Source organism: Grampus griseus (assembly GCF_964374135.1).
Source record: "Grampus griseus genome assembly, chromosome: 13".
NCBI classification, from domain to species: Eukaryota; Metazoa; Chordata; class Mammalia; order Artiodactyla; family Delphinidae; genus Grampus; species Grampus griseus.
Genome location: NC_139007.1, coordinates 30,872,067 through 30,898,743, shown reverse-complemented (window position 1 = coordinate 30,898,743; position 26,677 = coordinate 30,872,067). Strand labels below are relative to the sequence as shown.

Genomic DNA, 26,677 nt, shown 5'->3' with positions numbered 1-26,677 from the left:
GGCTGGACCTAGACACTCAGGCCAATAATTAGGTACAAACGGATATTCTTTAAATACTGGCTCAACATTTAAAGGGAGCATAGGCGGATGCCATGGGGGAAGAACAATGGAGGATCCCTGGTGCCAGTGCTTCTTGCCCCCTCCCTGCACAGAGCCTTTAGTTCGGATCCCAAACCTGTCCACTCTGCTTCCTATGCGGCCTCCTGCTCTCTCTCCCCGGAAGACAGTCTGGTGACCACCTCTGTCTCTCCAGCAGGTCCTTGGGTTCCACTCCTTGCAACCTGCCCGTGGAAGGTTCACTTCCAATCGCATGCTCTGCTTCTTGCTGAAAGGTCCCATAAGCGTCTGCAGGGGTGTTTGAGACCCCTCATGTGCTGGTGCTTGGGCGCCAGCCTGGCTGCCCTTATCTGGTGGGGGCTGGCACCGCGCCCCACGTTATAAGCTGTATGACCGCCCTCACTGCCTGTTCTAAGGGGCTGGGGCGGCAGGGGAAGTACAAGGGCGTGTCCCCCTTCACTCCAATGTCGGCTCTCTCACGCAAAAGCGTGGAGGCTTCCTATATCCATCCTTTCACCTTAAGAGTAATAACCGCCGCCCCCCCACCCCGCCACTTGAATTTTTTTTCAATTCCTTCAAACGATTTTAAACTATCCATGCTCTTGCTAAAATTTGTGTGTACATCATACACTTGTATGAAGCACGGCCCTATTCTTTGTACGTAGGAACTATTAAAAATGATGTTAAAGGGAAGAAAATTGATCACACAAACACACACATCCACGTTTGACAGATTTTCTGCACCGAAAAGGAAAGGAAAAACAACAGCAACACCCCACATTCCCTGAGTTCCCTGGTAATGATTTCCAAGGGGAAAGACTAGGACTTGGGCTGCGTCTGTCGGAGGGGAAGTCGCTCTAGAGTACATTTTTGTTGTTATTTATCAAACCAGACATCCCTCCGTGGGCAAACTGCCGAGACTTAGGTAACTGTGTAATGTGATAAGTGTTTTTATGAGTTATGCAAAGACACAGCGCTTTCCTGACGGCCGGAGCAACGTAATTCGCGACCTTGTCCGGGCCCCGGTTCCCGGCTCGCGCTGGGCGGTGTCTCTGCCCGAGCTCCGCGCGGCCGCAGGTGAGTCCTGCGCGCGCCCCGCTCTCGCGCCTGCGGGAGGGGCTGGAGCGGAGGCGGAGGACTGGCCGGGGGTGGCGGTGGGGGACGAAGATCCGGGCCCGACTGCAGCTTCCTCCGGGGGGAGCCGCATTTCCAGCCACGTCCGCAGCCCTGCCCTCGCGCGCCGAGCCGTTCCCGGCCGTGCCGCCTGGAGGCGCGGAGCCCGCCCGGCTCGCCCAGCCCTGCAGCTCCGGCCGGGGCGGAGGCCGCCGGACCGCGGAGATGCGGGGCGGGGGCAGGGCGCGGGGTAGGTGACTTTATCCCGCCTCTGTTTCCCTGCCCCAGGGAGCAATGACATCACGCGGCCTTCTCCCGGCGCCGACACAAAGAGCGGCGCGGAGAGGCCGCTGCGGGGGGAGCCGGCGGCCGCCGCTGCCGCCCCGGGCCCCGGGGCCCCGCCGGCCAGGCCCGCCGCCCGCGGCCCGCGCCCTCCCTCTTCCTCCGCCGCCGCCTCGGTCGCTGCCGCCCGCGCCGCCCGCACCGCCAGTGCGCCGCTGAGCCAGCGCCCGGCCGCGCCGGCCCCTTCCCATGCGGGCGGCGCGGGCCCTGGGAGGGGCGCCCGCAGCCAGCCGCGCAGCATGCACTGGGGGGTTGGCTTTGCCTCGTCCAGGCCGTGCGTGGTGGATCTGAGCTGGAACCAGAGCGTCTCCTTCTTCGGCTGGTGGGCCGGGTCCGAGGAGCCCTTCTCCTTTTATGGGGACATCATCGCTTTCCCTTTGCAGGATTACGGTGGGATCATGGCAGGGCTGGGCTCCGATCCCTGGTGGAAGAAAACCCTTTACTTGACCGGGGGAGCTTTGCTGGCCGCAGCTGCGTATCTGCTCCACGAACTCCTGGTCATTAGGTGAGCCGGAGAGAGGGCCCCGCGCAGGGGCGCAGAGAGGGACACCTGGCCAGGGCAGGGTTGGCGCGAGAGGGGACCCGTGCCAGCCCCTCGGTCACAACGCCCAAACGCCCGAGTCCTGTCCTTCCCTTTCGCCAGAGGCAGTCCGTGGTCACCTGGCCGTGAGGGGCAGTTTGGAGTTGACAGGAGAATTAAACTGGTACTGGGAGGGAAAAACACTTGTCTCCCTATCATTCGGTGCTAAACGCAAACATTCTCCGGGCTGTTATGGAGCATAATAGTCTGATCTTAACTGCAGTGTGTTTGCAACAATAGAATTAGGTCCTGCAGAAATACTAAGTTACATTTTTATGCAATGCCCTATTTGTTTATAGATGATAATGCTGGGATATTAACCACTAACCTTATCTTTTACTTAAAGGTTAGTTCTCCACTGTCCGTCCCCAAGTGTCAACATCATCAAAAGGCTGAAATTGCAAAAGCTTCAGAGACCTCCGGGTCCCTGTTAGGGATGCACAGCGGAGTGTGCAATTTTGATGCAGCCTTAACCCGGTTATGTGCTAATCTGGTATCTAAAGCTAAGCACCAGCTTCAGGTTTAAATACCATTGTTGTGCGAACAGGAGGAGATCCAGAGGACTGAACTAGCACATGGGCCTGCATGGGAGTTGCCCCAGGCCCTAAACAGTTGCCTCTGCCGCCTGCCGCAGAATGTTTACAGGATTGACTTGGAAATACCAGAAAATGGAGGCCCCTGCTGTTGGTACATCCAGCCGGACACGAGATCTTTGTTTGAGTAGAATAACGCCATAGGCTGCCAGGACCAGTGGTTTGGCTAATTGATATGCCAGTTTACGGTTAAAATTTTCATGTGTTTGAGCCCTCTGTCACTGGGGGGAGGACCAGCAAAGAGCAGTTTTCAATAGCTCAGAATGTCCCTCTTGGCCAATATTTTCTAAAGAGTGAGAAAATGTGTCTTCATGTCTTCTTCCCATGGGGGAATCCTACACAATAGGTTTATAAACAAAGACAGTGGTAGGTGACCTTTAACAGGCCTGCAGGGATTCCAAGAGGACACTGTAGCAGCCTAACAGGTATTTTGAATATTTTTAGTCTCCGAGAGAGTGGAAATCATTTAGGTCTGGGGAAATGTATTGTCTTTCATAATTGGGAAGTTTTATTTTAAGCTTATCATTGAATTCTCTCACTTAGCACAGTGTCTTGAATCTAGTTGAACCAAATTAAAAAAATTAAGGGAATTATTTCTCTAGATTATTTTATATATTTTCCAGTTTTAGAACTCTATTTCAAGCTAGGTTTCAAGCCATATGGAAAACGAAAACATTTGTGTAGTGCTTGAAATGGTAACCCAGTTGTTCTGAAATTCATATTCCAGTCCAAAGCCTTTGGAGGATTCCGAACCATGTGGCTTCTCACCAGTCTTCCACTTTGAGGAGGGAGTGAGGCACAGCTTTACAGGACTGAATCTCAAACTTGCTTAAATGACCTTGCAGAAATGGGGAGGTGGGCGGGGGAGCTCAGAGTTGACCTTGGGAGCAGGCCACGCCCTGGTAGGTGTGGTCTCTGCGCCCAGAAGAGCCCCTTGCCCACTTGGACACTTATTTGAAAAAGTGTTTTTAATCCTTGATTTATTCACTTTTGTTTCTTGACAGATGTTTACACTGAGTTGGGAAACCCTGTTGTAATGCAAATGATAAACAAATGGCTGCCTGTTTTTGAGCCCTTAATAGGTGGCTCTGCTTAGAAGTGCTTTACCTATGTGATTGCATTTAACCTTCGCAACTGCCAACTGCCTTTGAATGCTTGATCTCCATTTCTTAGTTGAGGAAATTCAGGCTGAGAGAGGTTAAGCAATTCACCCAAGATCCCTTAGTAAGAGTAGTAGGATCCAGATTCAAATCTGAGAATGTGTGTCTGCGGAGCCCACACTTCTACTACTTTCTCCTAACAAGTACCAATTCTGGAATAAGTTTTGATGGCGGAGAGGAAGCGAACTGGGGCATTGCTCAGGGAAGACAAGTCTGTGGCACAGACCTGAGTTTTTGACAACCGCTAGGGGCACAGAGGGAATAGGGGAAGAAGACCAAGGAAAATGTGGCGCTGGGATTTGCAGCTACACGATAGAGACCTTCACTTGATGGGACATCTAAGTTTCAATTGTTTGTGTAGTTTAGGCAAAACACAAAACAATCTGAAATACGTGGGATGGAAAATCCATCTTGAAATGGCTGAGTTCACTGGCAATCATATTTTTCACCACAGTACTTGGATTTCCTGCTGCGTAGACTTAACCTTAATCTATGGGTACATCTCCAGAGTGGAAAGTAAAGTTGCCAGGTAAGAATTATTTAGGAAGTTTAATTAATGAGTATAATAACCAAAGTAGGTATTTTGGATCTTACTCATATTTTTCCCATCACAGTATTTTTAAAGAAATAGAGTCCCAGCCCTTTACTTTATCCTCCCCTAGTGGAGAGAGCCTTGCAGCTCTCCTTAATTCAGCCCAGCATTTGGAAATCTGTTGTTTGTAAATTGAATGACCCAGGAATGACTTGTCACCCATAGCTTGTTTGTACTTTAGGCACATGGGCTCAGCCTGCCCTAGAAAACTTAGGGAATCAGAGCAGCCCATGGGTCATGTGATCTCTATAAACTAACAGCCCATCGGCCGTACACAGAGGCATGGTCATCTGTGATATCCTTCACCATGGGCGTAGGGGTTAGTCTTGCTGCTTGACAGGTGTTCTCATAGACAGTCCTCACTATAAGGGCACTTTATAAAATGTAGCTGTCCAGATTACCTGCTCCTCTGGTCTTAAATTACAGAGAGAGCTTCCTGACCTGGAGGGAGGGCTCTAGAGCCAGATTGGGTTCAAATTCACTCTGCCTTTAACCAACCATGTAACCTTGGACCTGAGAGTAAGCTTGGTTACTCAGTTTTCTCATCTGTGAGATGGAAATAATAGTAGCCTTCCTCACAGAGGTGATTGCATGAGTTAACACATGTGAAATGCTTAGCCAGAGTTCGACGTTATAGTAAGCATTCAGTAAAAGATGGCCATCATTAATTATTACAGACTTCCATCAGAAAGTTCCAGGCTTGCGTGGTCTGAGTCAAGCCAGCTACTTTAATAAAATTAACTGAGGTATTGCCCACTTTCGTTGTAGTCGAAGTGCTTAAGAGCTTGGGAACTAGCGTTATTAACAACTTGATCTTAAATTGGTATTCCTTGGGCAAGTTATTTAACCTCTCTGAGCTTCAGTTTCCTTGTCTACTGTAAAATATAAGTATGATATAATATTCTAAATTTAAACTATAGCAATATCCGCTCTGTAGTGGTACTATCAGAATGAAATAATTTAATATGTATGATGTACACAAAGTCATTGGCATATGCTGGTCACATCCATTCTTATTATGACATGGCCCAAGTTAACCATCAGAATTAGATTGTTCTGGCCAGTGGAGCAGGGGATTTTACATGTATCTCCTCTCTTTCAGTTCTTAAATTTTTTGCCTGGCTAATTTACATGAAATTACCACTCTGAGTTGAATTACTTGACTGGACAAAGTCAGTTAATTGTCAAAGCTACAGTTTGCACTTTTTAGAAACATAGTCTAAGTGGCATCTTAATTTTAGTATCTGACCTCCCAAACATTTCATCTAAGTGAAAACCTTTGTTTTATAACAAGTATTGTCAGAAGGCAGCAAATATTTTTATTCTTTTGACTAGTATTTTCAAAATTAGTCATTCTTAACTCTAAGTGGAAAGGGCGCTCCGGTGGTAAACTTCTCCAAAAGAGTGTGTTTTACTGAATGGAGTTTCTGCAGGAAGTGGGCATCGTTGTGATGATGATATGAAGAGCTTGCCCTTGCTTGCTTGGGTAGAAGGAAGTGTGGGATTACGCTAGGAACAGTGTGAAGGAACCAGAGGCTTAGGGAAGGCCAAGGGGGAAGAGTAAGGTTTATCTGACAGGGAAATGGTTGGGTAGAGTGAAAGATGGAAGTTGCAAAAGGTTCCCGAATGTGGTGTATGAGTGCCACTGTGTGGAATGAGATTTTTTAGTTTAAGGGGATAAGACCATGTCTCTTTGAATGAGAATAAAGTCCACCACTTAATGCTTGATAACTCACCAAATGTTTACAGAAATTATCTTATTTAGTTCTCGCGATAATTGAGGCAGAATTGGTACTGTCCTCACTTTCCAAATGAGAGAGGAGGAGAGGTCTTGGGTGACGTGGCCGATAGGAAGTAGGGCTTGCACTTGACCCCAGGTATCCATAAGTGGTATCCAGCGTTTGATCTCCTACGCGGTGGCTATTGAAAAACTCTACCAGGGAAGTCCTCACCACCCAGAAAAGTAGCCAAAGGAAAAGATAGATGTGTGGCTGAGACAGAAGAAAGGGAAAAGGCAGGGGTACTGGGATATATGCTGTGTGGTGAAAGTGGGGAACCTGTGAAGGTAGAGGGGAAGAGAGCACCAGAAGCCAGGTTCCTCAGCACCACAGGTGAAAGGTCAGGTGAGGGCATGGAGAGTTTGGAAGAGGGACCAGAATATACAGAGCCTCAGATTCCCTGCAGACTTGAGTCATGGCAGAGCAAATCTGCACTGTTATTCCGAGGTCCTGTGGATGAATGGACTGTTTCATGGTACAGCCTCGTGGTCAGGAACGTAGGCTCTGACTACATGGTTTAGTCCAAGTTCTGCTGTTTACTAGTAATGGCACTTTGGGCAAGTTTATTCGCTGTGCCTCAGTTTCCTTATCTGCAAAACATGGATAACGGTAGCACCTACCTCAAAAGGTTATTGTGAAGATTAAATGAGATAATACCCGTGAAGCCCTCAGAACAATGCCTGATGCACAGTAGCACAGAATATCTCTTTTTAGCCATCCAACTTGTCCCTGGCAGGTAGACATAGCTAGCTGGAGAAGAGGTGGACCTATACCAGAAAATACACATCCTGCCCATAGGCCACAGGTACCAGAAAGAGGTTGACATGTTATTCTCCTGAGCCCTTGCAGTTATGGTAATAGCAGAGTTTGTGAGGTTCTCTTGTGTGTTGACCAAGCTTTCCCCCTCTAAGTGCTTGTTGGTGAGGTAAGCCCCTGTGACAAACAGACCTGCTTGTCCATTGAGGAGCTCCAGCCCAGCAGGGGCCTCTAAGGAACTAAGGGAACTGCATGTGTAACACGTGGATTGTTCTTTTTTTTCTGTTTTGGTTTTGACAGGAAACAGCAAGAGATTGACTCCAAAGATGCTATTATTTTGCATCAGTTTGCAAGACCTAACAATGGTGTCCCCAGTTTATCTCCTTTCTGTTTGAAAATGGAAACTTATTTAAGGATGGCTGACTTACCCTATCAGGTACTTTTGTGCAAATATGTTTTATCCTCGTGGCAGCAATATTGGCTAGAGGGGGAAGTACTTAATCTCACAGGGTGGGAAGGGCTCGCTCTTGGTGCCGGAGGGGTGGGTATGAAAGCAGTGGTGCCCAGTCCTTAGTAGATACTTAGGAGACTTGATCCCAGTCTGTTGATTTTTTACATCCGATTTAACGAGTGATCACAAGGGTCTGGGCTTTCGCAGTGTTCAAGGCCATGTTATTTTTTTCCTGACATAGAATATTCTTTGGTTAATAGTTTGGCCTACTGGGAACCTGTAAGTAAAGGTGAGCCTGACATGGTTCTTTCCTTTAGGTTTCTATTTGTTGGAAGCATTATATTTATCTCTAATGAATCCTGGGGACAAACGTCCAGCAGGCCACCAAAGAGATATTTGTAGATTTTGTGAGAGTTTTTCCTACTGCTTCGTTGTTCTGTTTGGGTGACTTTCAGGGAAGCACTTGCTCATTTCAGCCTTAGAGAGGGAACAGAGGAATGAATGCATTTAAAATATAAATTTTTCTCTGAGTAATGCTTGAGCTGTGTCTCACAAATTTGACAGGTTGTGTTTTCATTGTCATTCAATTATATTTTAAAAAATATTCCCTTATGTTTTTCTTTTTCACCTAAGTTCTAGTCATAGGCATTAAAAAAAACTTTGATTTTTGTTATTGTTTTTGAATTTTGTGGTCAAAGCAGGTAGTCTTTGTGATATTAATTCCTTGGAATTCACTGACATTTTAGCCTAGTGTATGGTTACTTGTTTATAAATGTTGGAAATAGAATCATATTCCCTGGGAGTAGAGCTCTCGCTTTATCTACTTGTTTGAGCATGTTTAGTGTATTGTTTAGACCTGTTATATCTCTGTTTTTTTTTTATTTAGTTTTTTAAATTAAAAAAATTATTTTATTTTATTTATTTATTTTTGGCTGCATTGGGTCTTCATTGCTGCACGCGGGCTTTCTCTAGTTGTGGTGAGCGGGGGCTACTCTTCGTTGCAGTGTGTGGGCTTCTTATTGCGGTGGCTTCTCTTGTTGTGGAGCACGGGCTCTAGGCGTGCAGGCTCAGTAGTTGTGGCGCACAGGCTTAGTTGCTCCACAGCATGTGGGACCTTCCTGAACCAGGGCTTGAACCCGTGTCCCCTGCATTGGCAGGCGGATTCTTAACCACTACGCCACCAGGGAAGCTCCTCTCTTTATTTTTTGTCTGCCTCTTCTAACAGTTTCTGGAATGATTGGGTTGAAATATTCAAGTGTATTTGTTGATTTCTCTCTTTTCCTGTCATTCTGTCAGTTCTTGCTTTAGGTAAGAGTATGTATCTATTCGAGGTTATATTGTTAGGTCCACATACTATGAAAGATCACATCTTTTACTGCTTTATTTCTTTTTCTGGTATATATACCCATCTCTGTCCCTTATGATTTTTTTAACCTTGAATTCTATATTATCAGATATTCAGATCGATTCTCTAGCTTTCTTTTGGTTCATATTTGTTTGGGATATCTTTCTTCATCCTCTTTCTCTATTATTATTACTTTTTTTTTGTATTTGTCTCTTGTAGGCAATGTTATTAGTTAACCAATCGGAGAGTCCTTAATTGGTGAGTTTAATCCATTTCACTTGCAATGATTATTTTATTAGGACATATTTCTAACATGTTATTTAATATTTTTCTCCTTACTATACTTTGTTTTTTATTTTATCTCATTTCCTGCTTTCTAATAGGTAAAAATGTTTTCTTGTTATTTAAAAACAAATTCTATTTTTGTTGTTATGGCGGTTGCTCTTAAGATCCAAATTTGTGTTTATTTATCCCCACTCACTTCTTATATGGGTCAAAATCTGTGCTTTCCCTCTAATACTACAAGTCTGTTAGTAGATTTGCGTGAACCTTGGGTCTCTTTCTTCCCAGGGCTTATCCCAGGTGTGTTGCTGTTATCTGATATTTTAATTCTGGAATTTTGGAAATCCTTTCTCTTTTTATGGTCCTTTTTTTAGGCCAGAAAACTTACCAAGTTATTTGACTAGCTTTATTTCCCATATATCTTATCCTACAGGATTTATTTATCTTTTTTATATGAGTACTTCCTTGATGAATATTTTGAATGAGCCTTTATGGGGCAAACTTGCAGTGGCTTTGCATGCCCAAGAACATCTTTATTATGCGCACATTTGATACTTCTGTGTCCAGAGTTCGTTTCCTTCAGTGCTTTGAAAATATTACTCCATTGTCATTTTGGTTTGCTGTTGCTATTGAAAAGTCTGATGTTAATCTGGATCTTTTTCTTTCTCTCTGGAAGCTTTTAGAATTCACATTGAATCTCAACATTCTTTTCTTTTTTTTTTAATCTCAACATTCTTAAGTGTCATCATAACTGGCTTGGTGTGGGTCTTCATGTATCTTGCTTGGTCCTTTATAAACTCTTTTCACCTGAAGTCTTTAATCTCTTTTTGATTCTAAGAAATTATCAATGTTCTTCACGTTTCATTTTTTTAAAAAAATTATTTTTTATTTTTTTAATTAATTTATTTTTGGCTGCATGGGGCCTTTGTCGCTGCTCACGGGCTTTCTCTAGTTGCAGTGAGCAGGGGCTTCTCATTGCGGTGGCTTCTCTTGTCGCAGAGCATGGGCTCTAGGTGCGCGGGCTTCAGAAGTTGTGGCACGCGGGCTCAGTCGTTGTGGCTCGCGGGCTCTAGAGTGCAGGCTCAGTAGTTGTGGCGCATGGGCTTAGTTGCTCCGCGGCATGTGGGATCTTCCCGGACCAGGGCTTGAACCCGTGTCCCCTGCATTGGCAGGTGGACTCTTAACCACTGCGCCACCAGGGAAGCCCTCCTTTTCTTTTTTGTTTGTTTGTTTCTCCTTCTTCTTTTCTATTCCTGATTATCTGGATCCTGGAATCTCTGCTATTATTTTATGTGTTTCTGAACCTATCTCTTTATTCTTTTCTTCTTCCTTCTTGGAGAATTCGTCTTTCTGAGCTTCCATTGCATCCCTCTGTTCTCTTCTTGTATCCATCCTATTATTTATCTCATCCATTGTGTTTAACTTCTACATTTTTCTTCTTAACATTTTCCCTTGATTTGTATTACAATCTCTTCCTTTATCCCTTGGAGGATATTTCTTATGCTAATTAAATTTTTCGGTCTGTCCCAATCATTCTGCCTCATGTTGTATATATTATCTGTTGCCCTTCTCTTACAGTAACTGTACCCCTCAGGTGTCTAGTTATTTTGGTTTGAGGTCTCCTTTTACCAGGGATGTCAGCTTCCCTGCCCAGGAATTTGCACTGGGCAAAGGCTAAAGCTTAGGACACAGGTTGTGTACCTCTGAAGGAGTTTAAGAAAAGTAAGGAGGTGAGCCCCAGGCATCCCCACACCACTGTGGTTCCTCCAGTATGCTGCCACTCCTCCAAATGGCTCCCACTGGTCAGAGGTTCACCTTTAAGCTCTTACAAAGAAGCAGCATAGGGAGGGGTGGTCTTCTTAGCAGGAAGCAGAGAAGCTGGGAGGTTGGAGGGGGAAGGTTCCTCACCCAGCCAGGGTTTTGGCACCCTGCTAATGATATTACCCCCCAAGTCCTGCCTCCCCATGGCCTGTGCTTTCTGAGCTGGTTTCTGTACAGAAGAGGGCATGGGTGTGGCAGTGATGCTCCTAAGGCAGTGCTGGGACAGTTGAATGACATGCTTAGCTTGGTAAGTTGTCCTCTGGGAATATGACACTGAATCTGGACTTCAGTTAAGGGATCTGACAGGCATGAGGTGTTTGGAGAACAGAAAAAGGGTCTTTATGACGGGGAACTGGAATGCAAGGAGTCAGTCTGGACAGAGAAGCAGGGAGATTATTCAGGACTTTCTAAGCCAGCAATGGAGGAGAAAATAGCAAAAGACCAGACAAGGCTTGAATCATCTACATACATTGGATCGGATTTGAGAGATCCTTGTTCAGCTCGGTGTTGGCTGTCAGCACTTGAAGATGTGTGTCACTGAGGGACTCACGTTGAGGGAAGAGACTGCTCCCTGCGGCTGCCTGTCTCTGGGCCGTTGTCACTCCCCACCAGATCGCTGCATTTAGCTAGGACAGCTTTGGGGCAGTTAGGGCCCCAAACCTGAGTTTCGTGCTCTGCAGCCTCTGGTGGCTTTCTGGATCTCCTGTGCCTCCCACCCTTGCTGAAGTCCTCTTGCAGTTGGCAGCGGCTGCAGCAGCTGCCAGGCTGTGGTGCCCTTTCCTTTCTTGCCTTCAAGCCATCAAGCACTGATTGCCCCAGCCTTGTCTCTGCCAGCAGCCTGACACCTCTGGTCATGTTTCAGAGCATGTTGCTGCACGGTTACGCAGTAACGGTTACGCAGTAACGGTTACGCAGTAACGGTTACGCAGTAACGGTTACGCAGTAACGGTTACGCAGTAACGGTTACGCAGTAACGGTTACGCAGTAACGGTTACGCAGTAACGGTTACGCAGTAACGGTTACGCAGTAACGGTTACGCAGTAACGGTGCATATACTGCTTTTAGTTAGTATAACTGGAACAACTGGATACATGCCTTGCTATGAAGCCTGGAGAGGCTTTCGAGAAGGGGACTGCTTACCCCCTTCCAAAATTAGTATTTCTTGTTAAGTATATTTTTTAGGAAAGGAGTGTTTTTTCTTCTGTGAGGTCTCTATGGAAAATAGACGAAGGGAGTGTTCAGCGGGGTAGGTAACAGGAAAATGGTTCTATGGCTTAGAAAGGGATGCCCTGAGTCCCCGGGGAGGGCAGCGGGGGGGGTGGGGGGGGAGGGACGATGCCTTGAGACCCGTGTGCCGTCAGCGAGGGTTTGTGTGCATGTAGGTGGTTCCTGGGAAGGGCTGGTGGGGCTCATTGCTTGGAGGATCAGTAGAGAGGTATTCTGTCATAGACCCAGGGAGCTCTACCCTCTTCCCCTCCTGTGTCCTGTACCTTTTAAAAAAAAGATTAAAATATCATCTTCCTAAGAGCACGACTTTAAGTACCGTTGTTTTTTTTTGTTTTTTTTTTTTGTGGTACGCGGGCCTCTGCCTGTTGTGGCCTCTCCCGTTGGGGAGCACAGGCTCCGGACGCGCAGGCTCAGCGGCCATGGCTCACGGGCCCAGCCGCTCCGCGGCATGTGGGATTCTCCCGGACCGGGGCACGAACCCGTGTCCCCTGCATCGGCAGGCGGACTCTCAACCACTGCGCCACCAGGGAAGCTCAAGAGCACGACTTTATATTTGAAGCTTTTTTATTTTTTAACATAAATGAGATGGATATGAGTATTTGATGACCATTAGTGGGAACTCACAAGGGTTTTCTTAAAAAGCCTGTTGTGTTGGTTACAGTTATTATCTTTTTAAAATCAGAATATAAATATTGGTGGGTCAATTTTTAGAACTTTTCATTTTGTTATAATTATAGATTCATAGGAAGTTGCGAAAAGTGTACAAGGAATCCTGCAGATATGGCTAATTTTTTTTCAAACTAAAAATGGATTTACTGTTTCTTTGTTTTTTTCCTGATTACATATAGATGACATAAGGTCCTTATAAGAATTTCAAACACTACAGAAAAGTGTAAGGGGAAAATGAAAATCGCCTGACATTCTACTAGCAGAAGATTATCATCACTAACTCTTCCGACCATCTTTCCATACTTGCCTTTAGACATACATACATAAAGACATGGTTTGCCATAACTGGTTGTAAAAGAAGCATGTATTTGACACAGTCATTCTTTTTAAATACGAGAAATAGAAAAGAAGGAAAATGGCTCCTTTGGAACTCTCTGCTTTGGCTCTTAGTCCTAACTTCTTTTTTTAAAAAATTTATTTATTTATTTAATGTTTGAATTTTATTTTATTTATTTTTTTATACAGCAGGTTCTTATTAGTCATCCATTTTATACACATCAGTGTATACATGTCAATCCCAATCTCCCAATTCAACACACCACCATCCCCACCCCCCCGCGGTTCTCCCCTCTTGGTGTCCATACATTTGTTCTCTACATCTGTGTCTCAATTTCTGCCCTGCAAACCTGTTCATCTGTACCATTTTTCTAGGTTCCACATATATGCGTTAATATACGATATTTGTTTTTCTTTTTCTGACTTACTTTACTCTGTATGACAGTCTCTAGATCCATCCACGTCTCAACAAATGACCCAGTAACGTTCCTTTTTAAGGATGAGTAATATTCCATTGTATATATGTACCACATCTTCTTTATCCATTTGTTGATGGGCATTTAGATTGCTTCCATGACCTGGCTATTGTAAATAGTGCTGCAGTGAACATTGGGGTGCATGTGTCTTTTTGAATTATGGTTTTCTCAGGGTATATGCCCAGTAGTGGGATTACTGGGTCGTATGGTAGTTCTATTTTTGTTTTTTAAGGAACTTCCATACTGTTCTCCATAGTGGCTGTGTCAATTTACATTCCCACCAACAGTGCAAGAGGGTTCCCTTTTCTCCACACCCTCTCCAGCGTTTGTTGTTTGTAGATTTTCTGATGATACCCATTCTAATTGGTGTGAGGTGATACCTCATAGTAGTTTTGATTTGCATTTCTCTAATAATTAGTGATGTTGAGCAGCTTTTCATGTGCTTTTTGGCCATCTGTATGTCTTCTTTGGAGAAATGTCTATTTAGGTCTTCTGCCCATGTTTGGATTAGGTTGTTTGTTCTTTTAATATTGAGCTGCATGAGCTGTTTATATATTTTGGAGATTAATCCTTTGTCTGTTGATTTGTTTGCAAATATTTTCTCCCATTCTGAGGGTTGTCTTTTCATCTTGTTTATGGTTTCCTTTGCTGTGCAAAAGCTTTGAAGTTTCATTAGGTCCCATTTGTTTATTTTTGTTTTTATTTCCATTACTCTAGGAGATGGATCAAAAAAGATCTTGCTATGGTTTATGTCAAAGAGTGTTCTTCCTATGTTTTCCTTTAAGAGTTTTATAGTGTCCGGTCTTACATTTAGGTCTCTAATCCATTTTGAGTTTATCTTTGTGTATGGTGTTAGGGAGTGTTCTAATTTCATGCTTTTACATGTAGTTGTCCAGTTTTCCCAGCACCACTTATTGAAGAGACTGTCTTTTCTCCATTGTATATCCTTGCCTCCTTTGTCACAGATTAGTTGACCATAGGTGCATGGGTTTATCTCTGGGCTTTCTAACTTGTTCCATTGATCTATGTTTTTGTTTTTGTGCCAGTACTATATTGTCTTGATTACTGTAGCTTTATAGTATAGTCTGAAGTCAGGGCGTCTGATTTCTCCAGCTCTGTTTTCTTCCCTCAAGACTGCTTCGGCTATTCGGGGTCTTTTATGTCTCCATACAAATTTTAAGATTTTTTTTGTTCTAGTTCTGTAAAAAATGCCATTGGTAATTTGATAGGGATTGCATTGAATCTGTAGATTGCTTTGGGTAGTATAGTCATTTTCACAATATTGATTTTTCCAATCCAAGAACATGGTATATCTCTCCATCTGTTGGTATCATCTTTAATTTCTTTCATCAGTGTCTTACAGTTTTCTGCATACAGGTCTTTTGTCTCCCGAGGTAGGTTTATTCCAAGGTATTTTATTGTTTTTGTTGCAGTGATAAATGGGAGTGTTTCCTTAATTTCTCTTTTAGATTTTTCATCATTAGTGTAAAGGAATGCAAGAGATTTCTGTGCATGAATTTTTTTTTTTTTTTGCAGTACGCAGGCCTCTTACTGTTGTGGCTTCTCCCGTTGCGGAGCACAGGCTCCGGACGTGCAGGCTTAGCGGCCATGGCTCACAGGCCTAGCCGCTCTGCGGCATGTGGGATCTTCCCGGACTGGGGCACGAACCCGTGTCCCCTGCATCGGCAGGCGGACTCTCAGCAACTGTGCCACCAGGGAAGCCCCTGTGCATTAATTTTGTATCCTGAAACTTTACCAGAATCATTGATTAGCTCTAGTAGTTTTCTGGTGGCATCTTTAGGATGCTCTATATATAGTATCATGTCAAATGCAAACAGTGACAGTTTTACTTCTTCTTTTCCAATTTGTATTCCTTTTATTTCTTTTTCTTCTCTGATTGCCGTGGCTAGGACTTCCAAAACTATGTTGAATAATAGTGGCAAGAGTGGACATCCTTGTCTTGTTCCTGATCTTAGAGGAAATGCTTTCAGTTTTTCACCATTGAGAATGATGTTTGCTGTGGGTTTGTCGTATATGGCCTTTAATATGTTGAGGTAGGTTCCCTCTATGCCCACTTTCTGGAGAGTTTTTATCATAAATGGGTGTTGAATTTTGTCAAAAACTTTTTCTGCATCTATTGAGATGATCATATGGTTTTTATTCTTCAATTTGTTAATATGGTGTATCACATTGATTGATTTGCATATATTGGAGAATCCTTGCATCCCTGGGATAAATCCCACTTGATCATGGTGTATGATGCTTTTAATGTGTTGTTGGATTTTGTTTTCTAGTATTTTGTTGAGGATTTTTGCATCTGTATTCATCAGTGATATTGGTCTGTAATTTTCTTTTTTTGTAGTATCTTTGTCTGGTTTTGGTATCAGGGTGATGGTGGCCTCATAGAATGCGTTTGGAAGTCTTCTTTCCTCTGTAAGTTTTTGGAAGAGTTTGAGAAGGATGGGTGTTAGCTCTTCTTTAAATGTTTGATAGAATTCCCCTGTGAAGCCATCTGGTCCTGGACTTTTGTTTGTTGGAAGATTTTTAATCACCATTTCAATTTCATTCCTTGTGATTGGTCTGTTCATATTTTATGTTTCTTCCTGGTTCACTCTTGGAAAGTTATACCTTTCTAAGAATTTGTCCATTTCTTCCAGCTTGTCCATTTTATTGGCATAGAGTTGCCTGTAGTAGTCTCTTAGGATGCTTTGTATTTCTGTGGTGTCTGTTGTAACTTCTCCTTTTTCATTTCTAATTTTATTAATTTGAGTCCTCTCCCTCTTTTTCTTGATGAGTCCAGCTAATGGTTTATGAATTTTGTTTATCTTCTCAAAGAACCAGCTTTTAGTTTTATTGATCTTTGCTATTGTTTTCTTTGTTTCTATTTCATTTATTTCTGCTCTGATCTTTATGATTTCTTTCCTTCTGCTAACTTTGGGTTTTGTTTGTTCTTCTTTCTCTGGTTCCCTTAGGTGTAAGGTTAGATTCTTTAGTTGAGATTTTTCTTGTTTCTTGAGCTAGGCTTGTATAGCTATAAACTTCCCTCTTAGAACTGCTTTTGCTGCATCCCATAGGTTTTGGATCATGGTGTTTTCATTGTCATTTGTCTCTAGGTATTTTTTGATTTCCACTTTGATTTCTTCAGTGATCTCTTGGTTATTTAGTAACATATTGTTTAACCTCCATGTGTTTGTGTTTTTTATGTTTTTTTCCCTGTAATTCATTTCTAATTTCATAGTGTTGTGGTCAGAAAAGATGCTTGATATGATTTCAATTTTCTTAAATTTACTGAGGCTTGACTTGTGACCCAATATGTGATCTATCCTGGAGAATGTTCCGTGCACACTTGAGAAGAAAGTGTAATCTGCTGTTTTTGGATGGAATGTCCCATAAATATCAATTAAATCTATCTGGTCTATTGTGTCATTTAAAGCTTCTGTTTCCTTATTTATTTTCATTTTGGATGATCTGTCCATTGGTATAAGTGAGGTGTTAAAGTCCCCCACTATTATTGTGTTACTGTCAATTTCCTGTTTTATAGCTGTTAGCAGTTGCTTTATGTTTTGAGGTGCTCCTATGTTGGGTGCATATATATTTATAATTGTTATATCTTCTTCTTGGATTGATCCCTTGATCATTATGTAGTGTCCTTCCTTGTCTCTTATAACATTCTTTATTTTAAAGTCTATTTTATCTGATATGAGTATTGCTACTCCAGCTTTGTTTTGGTTTCCATTTGCATGGAATCTCTTTTTCCATCCCCTCACTTTCAGTCTGAATGTGTCCCTAGGTCTGAAGTGGGTCTCTTGTAGACAGCATATATATGGGTCTTGTTTTTGTATCCATTCAGCAAGCCTGTGTCTTTTGGTTGGAGCGTTTAATCCATTAACGTTTAAGGTAATTATCGATATTTATGTTCCTGTGACCATTTTCTGATTTGTTTTGGGTTTGTTTTTGTAGGTCCTTTTCTTCTCTTGTGTTTCCCACTTAGAAAAGTTCCTTTAGCATTTGTTGTAGAGCTGGTTTGGTGGTGCTGAATTCTCTTAGCTTTTGCTTGTCTGTAAAGCTTTTGATTTCTCCATCAAATCTGAATGAGATCCTTGCCGGTAGAGCAATCTTGGTTGTAGGTTCTTCCCTTTCATCACTTTAAGTATATCATGCCACTCCCTTCTGGCTTGTAGAGTTTCTGCTGAGAAATCAGCTGTTAACCTTATGGGAGTTCCCTTGTATGTTTTTTGTCATTTCTCCCTCGCTGCTTTCAATAATTTTTCTTTCTCTTTAATTTTTGCCAATTTGATTACTATGTGTCTCGGCGTGTTTCTCCTTGGGTGTATCCTGTATGGGTCTCACTGTGCTTCCTGGACTTGGGTGGCTGTTTCCTTTCCCATGTTAGGAAAGTTTTCGATTATAATCTCTTCAAATATTTTCTCGGGTCCTTTCTCTCTCTCTTCTCCTTCTGGGACCCCTGTAATGCGAATGTTGTTGTGTTTCATGTTGTCCCAGAGGTCTCTTAGGCTGTCTTCATTCCTTTTCATTCTTTTTTCTTTATTCTGTTCCGCAGCAGTGAATTCCACCATTGTGTCTTCCAGTGCACTTATCTGTTCTTCTGCCTCAGTTATTCTGCTATTGATTCCTTCTAGTGTCGTTTTCATTTCAGTTATTGTATTGTTCATCTCTGTTTGTTTGTTCTTTAATTCTTCTAGGTCTTTGTTAAACATTTCTTGCGTCTTCTCGATTTTTGCCTCCATTGTTTTTCCGAGGTCCTGGATCATCTTCACTATCATTATTCTGAATTCTTTTTCTGGAAGGTTGCCTACCTCCACTTTATTTAGTTGTTTTTCTAGGGTTTTACCTTGTTCTTTCATCTGGTACATAGCCCTCTGCCTTTTCATCTTGTCTATGTTTCTGTGAATGTGGTTTTTGTTCCACAGGCTGCAGGATTGTAGTTCTTCTTGCTTCTGCCGTCTGCCCTCTGGTGGCTGAGGCTACCTAAGAGGCTTGTGCAAGTTTCCTGATGGGAGGGACTGGTGGTGGGTAGAGCTGACTGTTGCTCTGGTGGGCAGAGCTCAGTAAAACTTTAATCCGCTTGACTGCTGATGCTGGGACTGGGTTCCCTCCCTGTTGGTTGTTTGGCCTGAGGCAACCCAACAGTGGAGCCTACCTGGGCTCTTTGGTGGGGCTAATGGCAGACTCTGGGAGGGCTCACACCAAGGAGTACTTCCCAGAACTTCTGCTGCCAGTGTTCTTGTCCCCATGGTGAGCCACAGCCACCCCGCCTCTGCAGGACACCCTCCAACACTAGTAGGTGGGTCTGGTTCAGTCTCCCCTGGGTTCACTTCTCCTTCCCCTGGGTCCCGATGTGCACACTACTTTGTGTGTGCCCTCCAAGAGTGGAGTCTCTGTTTCCTGCAGTCCTGTCGAAGTCTTGCAACAAATCCCACTAGCCTTTAAAGTCTGATTCTCTAGGAATTCCTCCTCCCCTTGCAGGAACCCCAGGTTGGGAAGCCTGACGTGGGGCTCAGAACCTTCACTCCAGTGGGTGGACTTCTGTGGTATAAGTGTTCTCCAGTCTGTGAGTCACCCACCCAACAGTTATGGGATTTGATTTTACTGTGATTACACCCCTCCTACCGTCTCATTGAGGCTTCTCCTTTGTCTTTGGATGTGGGGTATCTTTTTTGTTGAGTTCTAGTGTCTTCCTGTCGATGATTGTCCAGCAGCTAGTTGTGATTCTGGTGTTCTTGCAAGCGGGAGTGAGAGCACGTCCTTCTACTCTGCCATCTTGGTTCCAATCTTGCAGTCCTCCCTTTCTTGAGCAAGGATTAAATTAGCCTTTTACATGTTAAGATTGAACAATCGTGATTTAACATTTTGAATATAGAAGCTAAAAATAGGTATTGTGAGGTTACGAGGTTAGGAAACAGAAGCTGGTCTTTCCCCTAACTTCTGATGTTCTATTTATTTGCTGTTTTTGTCTGTACACCACCTCCACCATCTTTTTATTTCAGAATTTTTCTAAGCTACAGACAAGTTAAAAGAATAATACAATGAACATCCATATACTCTTCACCTAGATTCGCCAATTGGTAGCATGTTGCCTTCTTTATTTCTCTTTATATATACCTTTATGAATAATTTTTTTGATGCAACATTTGAACATAATCTGTAAGAATCATGACAGTTCGCCCCTCAATTCTTCAGCATGCATCTCCAAAAAAGAAGGACATTCTACAAAACTACTTGTAAAGGGAAGTACTCAGATTCTTCCTTCCTGTGTAGGGAAAACCAGTTCCTCCCTCCGGTGTGTTTCTCTCCATGAGTATCGTTTACTACTCACATGAAACACGTCATTTCTGACATTTATGGTCCGATGTGTGGAGTCTTTTCCCCGCACCAAGTGATTCACTGACACCAGCTGGACATCCTACAATTTAATTCAATTCTGACACTACCCAGAGATAGTATCAGATCTCACAGGTTAAGGACTCAGTCCCACAAGACTGCGCCCCTACCCCGACCCCCAGATGCCAGTTGCAAGCCCTGATTTTCACCTGTGCTTCTGACCAACCGACTGTAGATCAGAGGTTTTAATGACCCCTCCTTAGGTCTGATTAATTTGCTAGAGCAGCTCACAGAACTCAGGGAAACAATTACTTACATTTACCAGTTTATTAGAGGATATGATAAGAGGTACAGATGAACAGCCAGATGAAGAGTGAGGTTTGGGAGGGTCCTGAGTGTAGGAGCTTCTGTCCCCGTGGAGTTGAGGGTGTCACCCTCCCAGTGTGGTGGTGTTCACCAACCTGGAAGCCCTCCAAACCCGATACTTTGGGGATTTTGTGGAGACTTCCTCATGTAGAGACGATCAGTTGATAACTCCATGTCCAAGACCTCTCTGGAGGACGGGGGAGGGGTTTGAAAGCGCTAAGCTTCTAATTGCGACTTGGTCTTTCTGGTGACCAGCTCACCCAGGCGCCTCCCCAGACTCACCTCCTTAGAACAAGCGGTGCTCCTATTGCTCCTGTCACTTAGGAATGTGTAAGGGCTTTAGGAGCTCTGTGCTGGGAACCAGGGGCAGGGACTAATGCCTGTATTTCTTATTCACAATAGTGGTTGCATGAATTTATTATTATTATTATTATTTTTGCGGTACGCGGGCCTCTCACTGTTGTGGCCTCTCCCGTTGCGGAGCACAGGCTCCGGACGCGCAGGCTCAGCGGCCATGGCTCATGGGCCCATCCGCTCCGCGGCATGTGGGATCTTTCCGGACCGGGGCACGAACCCGTGTCCCCTGCATCGGCAGGCGGACTCTCAACCACTGCGCCACCAGGGAAGCCCGCGTGAATTTTTTTCATCGTGTTATAATCCACAAAAGTTGCTCAAATTATCTCAAATTTAGCCAGTGGGAGACCTTTCAAGATGGTTCCAGAGGTGCAGTGAATCTAATGGATATAAATTAAGCTGAAAAGTTGGGGGCGCTGTGGCCAGTGTAGCATGTCAGTTTCCCAAGACTCTGGGATTTTCTTTTAAGGCCTCAAGTTCTCCATTTTGAAATGGTGATAGTGATGTTAATACTTCTGACGAAGGCACTCTGTCAAACACTTGGTGTGCATTTTCTCATTTAATTCAAGCAACTGTTATTATCCCCATTATATAGATGAGCCCAGGGGGGATTAAGGGAGACCAGGGAGGTCCAAGGTCACAGAGTGACTAAATGAGGGAGCCAGATTTTTAAACCCAAAGCCTAGTGTTTTCACTGCTGTGCTAATAATGTAGTGTAAGTGTAGATGCATTCAACTCATCTAGGACAGACTTGCAGGGGGAAACATCAGCTTGGAAAAGAGGTAAAGAGGATTTACCTCTTCATCTTTCTTCTCCAAATTACTTTCAGAAACTACTCTTGGTGGGCCAGTCAGACCCCAATTGCTTAGATAAAAATAGACCAGGAGTTCTTTAGTATATTTAAGGAAGTTAAGGAAAATTAAGTATTATTTAAAAATTATATCTATTTATTTAAAAAGTAATATAACCACATTCAGAAAAATTGAAATTCATGGAAAAAGATCACCTGGCTCTCACACATAGTTTTGACAATTACTTTGGACATTTTTATGTTTCTTTTTAAAAATATTTTTTGAATTCATCTAATTTTTAGATATACTCATAGTGTCTCTAAAATGTTGTCTCCTGCTTTTTTTATCCAGTAAGGAAAAAAAAAATTTTGATGATGAAAACCTAGTAGAACTTTCATTCCCATAAGAGTTCATCACTGATTTTTATTACCCCAATTAAAAAAAATGGTCTAGATAAAAATGTACCAAGTCCTCAGGGAAGGAATGGACTAGAGGGAAGGGCAGATGTATAAACAGCAATTCTGAAAGGGGAGGGGAATATACACTGCACAGTGGAAGCATGGAGGAAAGGCAGATAATGGTTGTGCCTTGAGGAAGTGGTTCACCAACAGGTGAAATTTGAACTGAATTTTTTAGGATTGATAGGACTTGCAGAGGATGGGCAAAGAGATTCCTGTACAAGGTACAGGAGTATACAAAGTCAGAGAGATGGCAGGACTTTGACTTGGTTAGGGGTGGGCAGTTGGAATTCAGGAAATCAGAGGCACTGGCAGCAGGGAGGCTGGGCAGGTGGGTGGCGATTAGATGGTATGGGCCTAGACTGCTTTGTGAAGGGGGTTAGACTAGACCCATTAAAGCCGTTGGGTAATTTTGAGCAACAGAGGTCCTGCACCTTATTTGCACTACAGACAGCTCCCTCTGATGTTGGTGTGCAGGATAGAATCCATCTGTGAACGACAAGAGTCTAGAAGGTGATGTGGAAGGAGGATATGGGTGGTATCAAGAGCAGTCTGAAACAGATACTATGTTATATGGTAAATTCACATCTTTAGTGTACAAATTATAAAAATGTCAGATGTACTAGCAACTTTTAAAACTTGACATTTCTCAACTTCAGGAGTAATGTGTAAGGCTGCCATGTATAGTTGTGCAGGTTGTTCACTGCACAACAGTGCCTGGCCAAGGAGTGGGGGCAAAATCTGGACCCACCTCTTGCCAAGCTGTGAATCCTGGCATGGACTGTATCCACCCAGAGGAAGCTCCATTTTCCAAATTGCACAAAAACAATGTGGCTAGCAGCAGCCCCAATAACTCCCTTTTCCAGGCTTAGGCCTAGAATGAATTTCTTTAGAATAATCAACGAGATAAGAAATCAAGACACCAAGAGTCAGAGAACAGTTAAAGTCCCCATTGTTCTCTACCAAATTCATTGTGTGTGTATCGATAGTTCATTCCTCTTTATTGCTGAGTAGTATTCCATGGTAAGGTTACACCAGAATTTGTTTATTCATTTACCTCTTGATGAGCGTTTGATTTTTTTTTCCTGGTTTTGACAATTGAAAATAAAGCTTCTATGAACATTTGTGTACAAGTCTTTGCATGAACATATGCTTTCTTTTCTCTTGGGTAAATACCTAGGAGTGAAATGGCTGGATTGAGTGGCAGGTGTGTACTTCACTTTTTAAGAAACTGTCACATGGTTTCAAAGTGGTTGTGCCGTTTTACTTTCCCACCAGCAATATTTGAGAGTTCAGTTTCCTCCACAGGAACCAACACTTGCTATTAGCCCACAGTGTCTGAACTATCGACTTGTATGAAGTATGAGGAAGAGTTTGTAATAATCTGATTAATTTAGTCTGTGTAGACCACCCAAAAATGGATTCAGATTTAAAAATCAACTTTGGGTTCTACACAATCCAAATTTACGGAGAAAAAGGGTTGAGTAAATGCAATCATTACCACAGAATCCCCTCCATCAGTGTGGTTAAGATCTTTTAATATAGTGAGAAGATGTTACTCTGTCATTCTCAGTGTCTATGAAGTGTGTGACTCCACCTCCACCTCGCCACCCAACCCCATTCTGGGATCAGAATCCCCTCTGAGACACTGTAAGCTTCTAGTGTGGGTGTGAATCAAAGGGAGCTTGTCAAAAACACAGATTTCTGGGCACTTTTCCCTGGATTCTGACCCAGTGATCCGGGCAGGGGCCCAGGAATCTGCATTTTCACAGACACTGGCGTTAAGTCTGTTGGACACACTTTGGTACAGCTAACTTATAATTTCTGGGACCACTTGTGTGCAGTGTAGTGGTATTAAGCATTTTCAAGTGTAAGCTACTGGGTTTCAAGTGAGGTTTTTGGTCAGTAGCCTGGTCAGTACAAGCCTCCTCATGGTTTATGTTTACTTTTTGCATTTTTGGGTTGTTCATATATTGTAACTAGACTGACTCTTACCAGGATCGGGATCATTTCAACACTTCCCTTCCTCCCTGCTCTTTTTTTTTTTTTTTTTTTTTTAAACAGTAAGCCAGAACCCATGATAAAATCTATGGGAGTAAAATAATATTTTCATGTGAGACAAATCTTTTTTTTTAAGAGTAACTACTTATTCCCTTAAGAGTTTATATGCTGAGTTCATTCACTTGAATAGTGCAGTCACCATCAAATATGCCGTTGGAATATTTGTTTCTGTTAATCATACAGTGAAGTTTAAATAAAACATTGCTTTTCTCTTTTTAAAATTTACTTTGCTTAGAACTATTTTGGTGGAAAGCTCTCTGCTCAAGGGAAAATGCCTTGGATTGAATATAATCATGAAAAAGTTTCTGGGACAGAATTCATAATTGACTTTCTGGAAGAGAAACTTGGAGTGAATTTAAACAAAAACCTTGGTCCTCATGAAAGAGCCATCTCCAGGGCAGTGACTAAGATGGTGGAGGAGCATTTCTATTGGTGAGTCCCCACGGGCGCCTGGGTGGGTGTCCAGGGCCTGTCCCTATCGTTTGGAGTAAGCTAAGTTGTTTCACTTTTCAGACACTACCCCCCGCCTTTTCCAAAGTGTTCTACATTCTGACTGACTTAGGGGTCAAAGTTACGACTGTTAAGTTTCTAGGTATCTAGAGCAGGGTTGACATTTTCTGTGGAGGCCCAGCTAGTGCATATTTTAGGCTTTTCGAGCCATATGTGTCGGTGGCAACTACTTAACTCTGCAGTTTTAGTGCAAAAGCAGCCGCAGATTGTACACACATGAATAAGTATGACTGTGTTTCAATAATACAACAAAAGCACTGAAATTTGAATTTCATTTAATACGCAATACTATTCTTTTGATTTTTTTTTCCTCAACCATTTACAAATATGAAAACTTCTTAGCCCATGGGCTGTATAGTTGGCTGACCCCTGATCTAAGTCACTGAGGTGAGGGAGATATTTCAGTAGACGGGGCTTTTTACCAGTACAAACTGCTGAATTAAAGTGATAGTACATCAGATACTCAGAAGGAACAGAAGACTAAGGCAGGACAGAAGTCTCAGGTGACATGAATTAAGCAAGCTTTGGCAGAGTATCGTCAGTTTTCCTTGGATGACAAGAGCTTCTCTATGATCCAAAAGTAAAGCATACTACTATTTTCTGAGCAACTTTGCCCTGATTGGCTGACTGCTAGCCTGTACTTTGCTCTGATTGGCTGACTCCTATCCTGTACCTTGCCTTGATTGGCTGACTCCTATCCTGTACCTTGCCTTGATTGGCTGACTCCTAGCCCGTATTCCCTGAGTACGAAGCCTAACACACACTGTGTGGATGAGGTAGGTACCCCTGTGCTGCACCTGGCGTGCTGGCTGTGACATCACCTGAGTTAAGCAGACTTGGTTCTTCTTGCTTTACAAGCTCATTGATATGTGGGTTTCTTCTTTTTCTTTCATCCGTCTTCTGGAGTTTTAGCATCTTTCTGTACACTCCAATAGATAAGAGACGTTTTCTCCCTGATTTCTGCACTTTATCTTGTTCCAAAGATTTAATAAAGAATTGCTGATCCCACTTTTTTTGGCATTAATTGTTACTCCTGGGTTATTGCTCATCGAGTAGCTTTTACCTCTTCCACCAAGGGATTCACTCGCTGTGGGGTTGATTGTAGAAGGTTTTTTGCCATCACATTCCTATTTCCTCCATTCAGCTCTCTTTCTAAATGGAAAACTTGTCTCTTGGATTCTGTGACCGTCTGTTTTTCGTTTTCTTTTTCCACTTTCAGTTCTTGCTCACTTTATTCCAGGGCTGACCTGAAGCACCACTTTCTTCCCCTTCTCACTGCAGAGGGTGGGAGGAAGGAGGGAACCAGACAGAGTGGAGTCAGGGGTGCAGATCAGCCTGGGACTGATCACAGACTCCGTGTGCCCAGAATGAACTCGGGTCTGTTCCTTATAGTACCTGTGGAGAACTGCTGGCCCTCCCCTCTCAGAGAGTGCAGGGGTTGCAGTGTGGACCAAAATGCATGAGTGCAGGTGACATGCTTAGTCTCAGGGAAAAACCTTTGAGGGACAGAGTCGTCTCACCTGCTTGCCAGGTTCCAGTCCCCGCTTTGCAGCGATCAGGGGAATGAAGAACCAGCACAGGCACCCAAAAACCCTCGGTGTCTTCCCTTGCTGAGGCCCCCGTCAAAGTGCTATATCGTTTAGTGGATGGGCCCATTAATGTGGAGAGCTAGCACTTTGTCAGCTGCCTGAAAAGCCGGAAGGCTTACATTTAAGTTGGTATTTTTCTACACTCTTTGTTTTCTGTAGTGGTTCATAAAATTTATATTCAAGTTAGAAAGATTTTGATCCAGCTAGATTCCCAAGTACCACCCATCACTGCTTCTTGCTCTGGGTATTAGTGACATTTTATATATGTTTACTCTCTGGTAGAGGTTCATCTCCTGCTCTTCCCTTCCGTTCTCTTCCTAATGAGAGGGTCCCTGCTAACGAGATGGGGTGTGGTGGGGAGGGGTGGGAGAGAGAGGTGGGAGGTGGTACCCTGGTGGGGAAGAATCTTAATTTTACAGACTACAAACCCCCAAGTGCTTGGGAAGTTGCTTAGGTCATTTGTAGATTCTTCTTTTAATTAAAAAAATACTTTTTTTGGGTTAGCTACTGTTTCTCATTTGTGTCTCAAGGGTTAATTTGAGGAACAGGTAGTGAAGGTGGGAGGTCAGGTCTTGACTGAGATATAAATATCCAGTGAACTTTCAAAAAAAAAAATCCGAATTCCTCC

The 26,677-nt window shown here is 43.3% G+C and overlaps 1 protein-coding gene across 6 annotated transcripts in view; it reads left to right on the top strand.

The window, feature by feature from the left end:
* Window positions 1–26,677, top strand: part of FAXC (failed axon connections homolog, metaxin like GST domain containing) — a 94,900-nt gene that overhangs the window by 3,377 nt on the left and 64,846 nt on the right. For 4 of the 6 annotated variants that reach the window (XR_014297613.1, XR_014297614.1, XR_014297617.1 and 1 more), the window contains exons 1-3: window positions 1,747–2,017; window positions 7,272–7,407; window positions 24,186–24,382. Coding sequence is in view for 1 of the 6 variants with exons in the window: in XM_082668881.1 (XP_082525007.1) it covers window positions 1,752–2,017; window positions 7,272–7,407; window positions 24,186–24,382 (599 nt within the window). In the remaining 5 variants the exon portion in view is untranslated. Of the gene's footprint in view, window positions 1–1,325; window positions 1,421–1,746; window positions 2,018–7,271; window positions 7,408–24,185; window positions 24,383–26,677 lie in introns of those variants that run through there. The other 2 variants (XR_014297616.1, XR_014297615.1) reach the window with 2 other exon arrangements.